We start from the raw sequence: 11,002 nt of genomic DNA, 5'->3' as shown, positions 1-11,002 counted from the left end.
AAGTCAAGTCAAGTCAAGTCACCTTTATTTATATAGCGCTTTTAACAATACAGATTGTGTCAAAGCAACTGAACAGCATTAATTAGGAAAATAGTGTGTCAATAATGCAAAATGACAATAGTAAACAAATTTTTCAGTTAAAGACAGTTCATCATTGAATTGAGTGATGTCAACATCCAGCTCAGTTTAAATAGTATCTTTGCAATCAAGTCTACGATATCGCTGGAAATGAAGTGTCCCCAACTAAGCAAGCCAGAGGCGACAGCGGCAAAGAACCAAAACTCCATCGGTGACAGAATGGAGAAAAAACCTTGGGAGAAACCAGGCTCAGTCGGGGGGCCAGTTCTCCTCTGACCAGACGAACCAGCAGTACAGAAAAATCAATCAATTTGCATATGTTTGTTGGACCTTGTGACCATAGTTGGCTAATAATGCTAAGCAGTAGCTTAGCATAGATCATTGAATCTGATTAGACCGTTAGCACCTTGCTCAAAAATGACCAAAGAGTTTCGATTCAATAATAGTGCCAGACCCGGAAATCAGCTGAATGGATTCGAAAACGGTAAAACTCAACTGTTTAACTCTAGGGGTTGGAAAATGAACCTATTTTCAAAAATAGTGGCGTGTTCCTTTCATTTTTGTATCTTTAATAAATTTGCATTTCTGTGTTTATTTTATTTTTTTTGGTTTTTTTAAACATACGTTCCCCTTTTCCACGACAAGATGTTGGTGCTGGAGCTGGTGCCCAGTCTAGAACTGCTCTGGGTGTGTTTCCTAAAAGCATTATTAGCCAACTATGGTCACAAGGTCCAACAAACATATGCAAAATGCATCACAAAGTTGTGTTGTTGGAACTTCAGCTGTCCACCTGTAGTTAAACGCATTTATCAGCTAACAAAAATATGTTCTATGAACGTTTTGCTAACAATTCCATTAAGTTACAAAAACGGTCTCTGAACGTTCAAAATGTAGTTTTTTAAATGTTTTAGAATCATTTTTTCTTGGTTTTGTGAACGTTACTAGAACAATTAATTTTATAATTTTCAAACATTATGGGAACATTACTTTTAAATGTACTTTTAAAAAACATTAGACGAGCATCCACAAAAGTTTCCCAAAATATACCTTACGCAAGTACAGTATATGAATGTTAAATACTTGATTTTGTGCATTCCAAAAGAAATTGCAATTCAAAGCACAATATTTTGAACAGAATCTTGCAAGTTGAAGCAAGTTAGTTGAACCGTTTTAATAACACTGACAGTTTACTAGTACCGACATGAGTAACTTCTCATAACTTTGGCTACATTCTGGAAAACTTCTGTCAGTTATGAACAAACATTCTTCCTGTAACATTAATACAATGTTTGTTCAAAGTTATTTGATCTTTAATAATGTTAGCAAAAAAAAACGTTATACCATGATGATATACCATTCATGACCCCCCCCCCCAATTTTTTTCAATGGTATTTGTTTCAGAACGTTTAACGGTAATGTTCCCATAATGTTTGCAAAATTATAAAATGGACTGTTAATGTTTGTATAACCAAGAAATAAAAACATTTTACAACATTTTTGAAAAACTGGACATTCTGAATGACCATAGAAAATGTGAAATGTTTTAATAACTTGAAAGGTACAAAACATTCTCAGAACATTTTTGTTTGCTGGGTTTCTCGCCAGGTTGACTACTGAGAATAACTTGCACTGCATCGGCAAGTATTCACATCTGCATTTGTATTTGCATATAATGTATGTGGCCTTAAATCTGCTGGTTTCAAATAAGGAAATGATAACATCAAAACATCTAGTTTTGATTATCGTCAACAAAGCAGTCTAAACTGGAAATGCTTAATGCGGTGACTCGCATTTATCTTGTGAACACGCTGGTTTTATTTTTGTGACGTTGCATGACAACTTCAGATGCTACATTTAAGCCCAGCAATGCACTATAATTATTTGTAGGAAGGTTATGCAGTAACTATCATTTACATGATTTAAATGGAGAGATTCAGATTCCCCAGCTGAGCATCAGCTCCGACACGAGCAACAGCGTCATTTTCGTGGAACGGGGTAACAACAAGTCAGTCAATTTACTCAAAATAATCATTTGTTCAAATGAACTAGTGGTTTATGACGAATCAATGACATTCCTTTACCAAACATATTTTCACAAGTACACTATCATTCAAAAGATTGGGGTTGGCGAGAAGTTTTTGAAAGTTGTGTCTTCTGCTCATCGAGGCTGCATTTATTTGATTAAATATACAGTAAAAACTGTAATATTGTGAGATATTACAATTTAAAAGAACTGTTCTCTATTTGATTATATTTTAAAATGTAATTTATTCCTGTGATGCAAAGCTGAATTTTCAGCATCATTACTCCAGTCTTCAGTGTCACATGATCCTTCAGAAATCATTCTAATATGCTGATTTGAAGAAACATTTCTTATTATCAATGTTGAAAACAGTAGTGCTGCTTCATATTTTTGTGGAAATACATGTAGTGATGCCTTTTTTCAGGATTCTTTGATGAATAGAACGTTTAAAAACCAGCATTTATTTGAAATAGAAATATTTTGTAACATTTTAAATGTCTGTCACTTTTGATCAATTGAATGCATCCTTGCTGAATAAAAGTATTCATTTCTTTCAAAATAAAAGTCTTTGGAACGGTAGTGTACGTTGATAATGGGAAGCCTGTATTAGTGTTTTGGGTGCTGAAAAGAAAAGGGACACTTATTGTATTTTATCGAGAAATCTTGCCCGACTTGGAAAAAATTCTGCTTCTTTTAAGTAAAGTGTTTTAGTAGGAAACTTGCACCTTTGGAAAGTATTTCAATGTGATTTCACTTGAAAGAAATTGAAATTTATCAAATGATTACTGATTAATACCATCAAGTCACAGCAGGTATAAAGAATCTAATGTCCCGGGATTATATTTGATGATCATTTCTCATTGAATCCCATGAAATATATCAAACTATCACACTTTTATTCATGTTTGAATGAACATACTTACATGCACTTTGATGAATAAGTGGCACCAAACACTGGTCTTACTTATGTTGTCTCTTTTTTTTTTTCGATTTTTTTTAGTTTAGAATAAAAGATTCTTCTGGTTTTCCTCATGCATTTGATCATCATTCAGCCAAGTTTTATTTAAAGCTTTTGATTCGAGTGTTTTGATGCTGTTTCTTTCAGTGTTGGGAAGGTCACTGCTGCTGTCTGTTTTGAGCTGGAGAAGCGCTACAGCTAATTAGCCAGGTTGCTGTGTTATGTGGTTTACATTTGATGTCAAAAAGGCGAAGATTTAAAAAAACAAACAAAAAAAAACTGTATTCTCTGCCTTTGCTGGAAAACTGATTATCAGCGGTACTAATGAATTATGTTGCCATGTATTTTAAATAAACACGACAGACCAAAACACTTCTGGCTGCTTTTGTTGTTTTGGCTGCATCGGTCTTTCTATTTTATCTTAATTTAAGATTAGATGTGAGGGATATTGTTATTTTATGGTATTTTGAAGCAGTTTTCTTTAATATGGCACTGTTGCAGCCTGCATTCATCTTTCCAGCAGGTTGAAAGGGGGGAAATAAAGTGAAGAGGATAACTAATAAGAAACGGTCTTTTTAAGGTGTTGTGGGGATACAGCACCTCTAAAGAGATCCCAAATAATAATGAAAACTTAATATAACTATAAACAGCAGACACAGAAGATTTGCAGCCGGAAAGATTACATATTTTTAGAGATTTGACCATCTTGGAGTCAAACCTTAAAATGCTCCAGTACATCAGCTTTAACCCTATAATCCTCCAGGTCTAGAACAGCTGCTTTGATCAATGTGGATATGAGCGTTCTGATTGGTGCAGGGGGAGGAGTGGGCGGAGACTAGAACAATTACACGTTGCTCTGCCCCCAAATGCTAATATAGGGGTGTTCGATTATGTTTTTCAGAGTCGACTCCCGGAATCGACTCCTCAGCTCCATTTACTTACAGGGTCATCAATAAGAAAAATGTACAAGATGGCAGTCGTATATTGCACACTAAATGTAGGTTTTTTTCGACACGAAGCCTTACATTAAAAGATCAGTTCAGAGATGACACCTTGAAATGAGGAGTACACCATCGTTTCCTAGTTGTTGCCAATACATTTTAAAGAAGCTAAAGTCACGAGAAACACTATATAGGGATTAGTGAAAGTGAGCGATTTCAGACACGGCAACGAAGTCGACAACAAGATGCCAGCGCTAGAATCGACCCCGACACTACGGCTATTCAGAGTCGCGGAATCGACTCTTTTGAAGTCGACTCCCCATTGACTCGCAAATGCAGTTTCATGATCAGCTCCGAGTTCCCTAAATAACGCGATAGGCAAGTAACAAATCCATTACACATGTGACAAGATGTGAGAAAAGCGGAACCCGAAAACAAAAAGGGAAGATATCACAAGAGTTCGTTATTAGTCGCCAGCACACCAGCTCCAGACAAACACTGAAAACTATCCCGTTGCTACAGTATATCTTGGTTCTGTGAAACAACTCTCCGCTCTCTAACGTCTCTCCAGCGCTGGAAAACCTTTCCTATATTAACGCGGGTGCTGGGCTGGCTCTCATTTTTCCATTGATGGTCCTCTGACATTTCCTCTTTGGTAACGTCTCTCTTTCTGCAGTGTTTCTACAAATCTCCCGCTTGTTCATTCTCTGACTCTCACCCCATCATGAACGGAAACGCCCCCTTATTGCTGATTGGCTACAAGAGTGTTGTGGTGCTCGGTCTGATCCACTTGTCCAGAACTATGTACAAACATCATTTTTCATCGCAAACAGCTAGCAAATATGGGCAATTTCAATTCATTTTTAAGTTCATCATTTTGTTTGCATATAAAAGTGTCAAAGCATTATTAAACTAAAAGAAATACTACCAAGAAAAAAAACATACAATGTAACAACAAATTTTAATAGTCTCTCTTTCTTGCTTACAGCATAAATACCTAGTTTTTTAAAGTTCAGATGTTTTACCCTTTAAATCAACCATTGTTGCAATTTGACTGTTTGCAGTTCAGCATCATGCAAATATTTCACCACAGAATTCTACAATTGACCAGAGTCCAGCATTCTTTAAAAAGTCATACATTGTAATAAATTGTGCCATTAATGAGTTTCTTTACAAACATTTTGACAAAGACTAGAGAAAACACATTTTTTTGATTGTCCAGAGCTGGAACCTACAGAAAAATCAAAGCTCAAAAAATATATAAATGTACATAATTTAATGGAAATTTGGGTCTATATATCATTATCTAGGATTCCTTTAAACTTCTTTTAAAGGAATAGCTAACCAAAAAAAAAGAAAATTTACTTATGAAGCTTTTCACTTCATACGATGTCAACTGATGGACTGGACTGGTGTGGATTACTGTGATGTTTTTTATCAGCTGTTTATTCTGACGGCACCCATTCACTGTAGAGGATTGTTGAGCAAGTGATGTAATGCTACATTTCTCCAAAGCTGTTCTGATGAAGAAACAAACTCATCTACATCTTGGATGACCTCAGAGTGAGTACATTTTTAGCAAATGTTCATTATTGGTGAACTATTCCTTTAAAAATGGTTTACTGAAAGCAAGCCAAAATGAGTATTCAGTGGCATCAGTGCAAAAACCATCTTTTGAAATCATTTTTAAAAGCACATTCTTCCATTTTTGTAATTTCATATTTTATTGATTAACTATGATTCTGAAATGTGAGGGGAAAAAATAGATGTTTCAAGACTTTTGAATGGTTGTTTATTATAGTACTGTCTGCTGGCAATATCAAGACAAACATTAAACCAGCCGACAAAAGTGAAACATTGATTGCTATAGCAAAGACTGAAGCTGCATTCCGCCACTCCTCTGGTTTTATGGAGGGTTAATGATGCCATAATCTTGCACAGGCACACAGGTGATTTCCGCATGCATTCTTCAGGAACAGACGGTCAAAGTTCGATCTGCAGAGTTAAAGTACGACCAGTGTGAAGATGAAGGACCCGCTGAGCAGCTGTTCTGTGAGTCTAGAGCCATTTAATTCTCTTAACTCTACTGTCAAAACAAATAAATTCAACTATTAACTTGATATTTGTTGTAGAGCATAATGGTGTACAGATGTGTTGATGTCTGCTTCACAATATCGCTCCATATTGTTTATTATTAACTAAGAGTTAAGTTTGTCTGGACTTTGCTGTCAACTTGACAAAGCTTACTTGAAAAAGTCCACCAACATTTTTTTAATCCATCTGAAAGTTTGAAAGTTTAGACAGAGAGACAAGACTGATTGACTAGATGCTAGAGGCAGTTTCAAAGATGTCCTGAGTGGTTACAATGGTGTTCTGCTTGGTTGCTAGGGCATTGCTATTCTCTTGAACAATTGATAGAACGGTAGATAGATAGATGGTTTGTTGTTTAATTAGGCTGTATATTGTGTTTCAGTATAATCTGCTGTATCAGGATCTGAAGAGAATCTCTAAGAATGGCGAGTTTTTCTGCAAAGAGCTCTTGGCCGTCTTTCAGCAAAGGTAACATATGATCTCTGCTCTTCTTCTCTTGAGGTCGTTGTAGTACTTGACCTCTAAGACACTGAAGGTACTCGGACTTTCCATTCGCAAGAGAAGAAAATACAATGGAAAAGAATACAGTAGTTCTCCAAAACCCTGAAATCCTTGAAATGTTCAGGGCAGAATCTCACTGACCTGAGCAAACAAGCATGACTAATACAACAGACATTGTTTTCTGTGAATTTAGATCTGAACTGGAGATCAACTATTCGAAAGGACTTCAGAAGATCGCAGGGAAACTTCTTAAAGTCTCGAAAGAGATGTGTGACAAGTGAGATAGATTGTCTATTTATCTATCTATCTAATCATCAACCTCAGGAGTTCAAGCTAGATATAATATGAATAAAAATATTATAAAAATAACAATGGGTGCTACATCTTTAAAAAAAAAAAAAAGTTTAGTCCCAAAATCAATGTGTGCTCTAACATTGTGAGGAAATATACACTAATATATTTTTAGATATTATATATATTTTTCAGTTCATTTTATGAGGTTTGAATGATTAATATCGAAATTGTTTTTTTAATTTTTTCCAGTTTTTTAGGAGCAAACATTAAAACATGCAAATGAAGTAGAAGGAATTTATAAAATATTTTTAAAATACAAGTAAAAATATATGTAATAATATTATAGGCAAAATGTTATAATTATAAGTGAGATATTTAAAAATCTTTTAAACAAGCTGAATTTACTTGGAAAGCAAAAAATCAGAAGATATTAGATCTTCTCATATCTTTAATTCGAGTGTATTTTGTCTTAATGCAATGACATTTTTTCCCACTTGTTTTAAGTATAAAGAAGTCAAAAACAAGTGCAAGACAAAATAAACTCATATTAAAAATACATATTCGGAAAACAACACTTAGTATCTTATATAGTGTTGCTTTTCATGTAGCTAGTGTAACTGGAAAATAAGACCAAATTTTGCACGTCATGTTAACCGCGTCAGCAGTGCAGGTTAATATTTGATGCACTTGTCTTGCAAACTCATTGACAGTTTTTCCTCTTCAAAGCTCCACATATCGTGCGTGGTCCTTCATTTCAGATGAAATGTACGCCTCAGCAGATGCCCACCGGTACGACACTGCACTGGATCAGCCTCTTTTTATTATTCATGTGGGTTGCTGTGTATTTATATCAGGCTTATTCTTTCAGCATACTGGCAAATGCTCTCAACCAAGATGCTATTCAGGAAATCCGTCAAATCCTAGATGAACACGGCAAAAGAAAAAGACCGGTATGTCACTTACAGGAATAGTCCATCCAAAAATGAAAATGTACTCACCCTCAGGCCATCCAAGATGTAGATGAGTTTGTTTCTTCATCAGAACAGATTTGGAGAAGTTGTGCATTGCATCACTTGCTCACCAATGGATCCTCATGCAGTGAATGGGTGCCGTCAGAATGAGAGTCCAAACAGCTGATAAAAACATCACAATAATCCACAAGTAATCCACACCACTCCAGTCCATCAGTTAACGTCTAGTGAAGTGAAAAGCTGCGTGGTTATAAAAAACAAATCCATCTTTAAGGCATTTAACTTTAAACCCTCGCATCTGAAAAAAATGCGAGTCCATAATCCATAATAACGTTTCCGCCAGTGAAAAGTCCAAGTCCTGTTGTCCTTTCACATCAAAATCCACCCACATATTTGTTTTGTTTTCACATGTAAATGGTGCTTGGTCTGTTCATATTTCTCTCCTGATTCAGACAAGATGACTTTTTCACTGGAGAAAGCAACATTATGGATGGAGGACTCATATTTTAGCAGGAATCAACAGTTTGACGATTCCTACAAACACACAGCTTGTCACTTCACTAGACGTTCATTGATGGACTGGAGTGGTGTGGATCACTTGTGGATTATTGTGATGTTTTTATCCACTGCAGAGGATCCATTGGTACATTTTAATTTCTGGGTGAATTACTTCTTTAATGTTTATGCATATATTTATATTGCGATTTACAGCAGCATGTTTACACTACAGTAAGTCTCGTATGTTCACAGCTTGACAATGCTGTTGAAAAGTCCGGAAAGCTTGTTCTTACAAACTGGAGTGAACAAATTAAGGTAAGAAAAGGTACAGCTAGAAGTATGTTTATCGAGATTTGACCAGAAAAAAACTATATTAACGTGAGATTCAAAAGTACTTTTGCATCTTGTTTTGCCATGAGGAGGATATATTTTGAGCAGAAATGTGTTTTTACAGCTGAAAAAGAAGCTGATTGGGTTGACGAGAGAACATGAAGCTCTCTTCAGCTTTGTGGAGAAAAATAAGCAAATCTGTACAGAGAAGGAAAAACAGAAGGTAAATATGATGGTTAATTGGCTATAGGGAAAAGCAATTAACAGGTATTTTTGTGACGTTATTTTCATCTAGATGTTGAACAGATTGACTAAATCAGCAGAGCTTCAGGCCAGAGCTGATGAGGAATATTTTAACACCAACATGGAGGGTCACCACATCCGACTGAAGCTGGAGAACACGCTGAAAACCTGCTATCAGGTTCCAGCTGATTTCCACATCTTTACATTTTCATCTCTGAAATCCATTGCATTTTGACTGATTCAGTTCTGCGTTTCAGATTGTTCAGGAGCTTGAGAAGCAAAGAATAGAGACTCTGTCCAACACCCTAGACAAGTACAGTCTCTTCATGACTGTCTACGCACAGACTGTCGTTCACGTGAGTAACTGAACCCACCAAACACTGAAGGTAACTTTAACAGATTCAAAAGTGCTGGGAGAAATTCTGATTTTAAGATGCTCCCTTTGAATTTACAAGTGTGAATTTGAATTTAAATGACCACAAATGAATTAAAATAGAATGCAGTACTTTCAATACATTCCAAAAAAATAAATAAAAAATAAAACAATAATAATAATTTAGCCTACAGAACCACAAAAGGTCCACACTTCGTTTTTTTTATATTCTCATAAAGATACATAAATATTTGGCTTCAATATTATCTATTTTTTTTTATTTTTAATTCTGTTTTATTATTAAAATAATTTAAAATACATTTGAAAATGGATTTAATTCTTTAATATTTAGACCGTTTTGAAGGCTTTAAAGCAAATGTAAGTATTGTGGAAATTAACCTGCTCCTTAACCATTTTTTTTCTTTTTAATAATCCAATAAAATAAATAATCCAATAAAATAAAAGCTACACCGACACATTTTTCCCCTTGAATTCTTAAAGAATTTTCTGCAACACACCTTAATTCAAATTCAACTTTAAAAGGCAACATTTTAAATTTAATGTGAAAAAAAACTAGCTCAAGTGAAGATTAATTTAAGCCTAGCAATGATGTCTTTTATTTTAGCATTTCTTGAAGCGATTAAACTGACTTCAGGTCAGTCTTACTGGTGGATTTGCTGAATGTTTTTGATAACAGAGTCATAAACAGATCGAGCAGGCCATACGCAAAGTTGATGTGGAGAAGGACATTCAGTCGCTGGTCGAGGACGTCAGCGCTACAGCGGATGAAAGCAAAGCTGAATTTCTCATGGCTGACTACTTTGTAAGTCTTTTGAGTTTACAACACAAATTTGTGTTGCAGAATTGATATGAAATGGGTTGCTGTTTGTGTGTGTGTGTTTATACAGGAGGAAGAAGGAAAAACAGTCATGAGAAAAGACAGAAGGAAAGATGCCATCAGGACCAAACTTCAGCGTCTGGAGGACTGCATCACAAAATCAAAAAGTGACAGAGAAGGTTTGGATCTTGTAGATACTGTGATTCATAGCTGAGTGTATGTGATTTAAAAGGGTCATATCGTGAACATTTAAGTTGAAGGAACATGTCAAAGACACCTATTGGTGTCCAGAAATCTGCCTGTAAGGGCACATTTATATAAAACGGAAGAAACAGGACAGATACTGTTATTCCTAAATACCAGAAGAACTAATCTGAGTGAAAACTGTAGGAAGTTCATGAAAACTAGACCTCAGGGAACTGAATTTTAAGAAGTATGATATGACCCCCTTTAAACAGAACTGGTTTATTCCTCAGAGATCTTATTAGGTGGTTCTGTCCTGTTTATATTGTTCATTATATGACATTTAGCTCAACACTGACACATAAATCTGGATTTCAGGTTTAGAGAAAATGGTGAAAGTATACACAGAACAGCCAAACTTCTCCAATCAAAAAAACCTGGAGGAAACGGAACAGTTACTGGATGAGGTCAGATGTTACATTTCATTCCAATGTTCTGTTGAATATTAATCATAACTTTGTTTTGCTTCAAATTTGTCAAAAAAATATTAAATTGTTTTGATCCCTGTATATTTAAAGGGGTCATATGACATTGCTAAAAAAGAACATTATTTTGTGTATTTGGTGTAATGAAATGTGTTTATGTGGTTTAAGGTTCAAAAAACACATTATTTTCCACAT

At 35.2% G+C, this 11,002-nt stretch overlaps 1 protein-coding gene across 1 annotated transcript in view; it reads left to right on the top strand.

Annotated features, from left to right (window-relative positions):
- Positions 1–6,023: 6,023 nt before the first annotated feature.
- The window catches only part of LOC107674770 (nostrin-like), a 7,347-nt gene continuing 2,368 nt past the window's right edge, over positions 6,024–11,002 (top strand). The window contains exons 1-12 of the mRNA XM_016468870.1: positions 6,024–6,052; positions 6,474–6,559; positions 6,786–6,869; positions 7,613–7,675; positions 7,755–7,836; positions 8,608–8,670; positions 8,810–8,908; positions 8,981–9,106; positions 9,186–9,284; positions 9,999–10,124; positions 10,210–10,318; positions 10,701–10,789. Coding sequence (XP_016324356.1) covers positions 6,026–6,052; positions 6,474–6,559; positions 6,786–6,869; positions 7,613–7,675; positions 7,755–7,836; positions 8,608–8,670; positions 8,810–8,908; positions 8,981–9,106; positions 9,186–9,284; positions 9,999–10,124; positions 10,210–10,318; positions 10,701–10,789 — 1,053 coding nt within the window. The 5' untranslated portion in view covers positions 6,024–6,025. The remainder of the gene's footprint in view (positions 6,053–6,473; positions 6,560–6,785; positions 6,870–7,612; positions 7,676–7,754; positions 7,837–8,607; positions 8,671–8,809; positions 8,909–8,980; positions 9,107–9,185; positions 9,285–9,998; positions 10,125–10,209; positions 10,319–10,700; positions 10,790–11,002) is intronic.

This window comes from Sinocyclocheilus anshuiensis, unplaced genomic scaffold, assembly GCF_001515605.1.
Source record: "Sinocyclocheilus anshuiensis isolate Anshui unplaced genomic scaffold, SAMN03320099.WGS_v1.1 scaffold680, whole genome shotgun sequence".
Lineage (NCBI taxonomy): Eukaryota > Metazoa > Chordata > Actinopteri > Cypriniformes > Cyprinidae > Sinocyclocheilus > Sinocyclocheilus anshuiensis.
The sequence above is the reverse complement of the archived record's forward strand: the minus strand, read 5'-3'. Positions and strand labels throughout refer to the sequence as shown.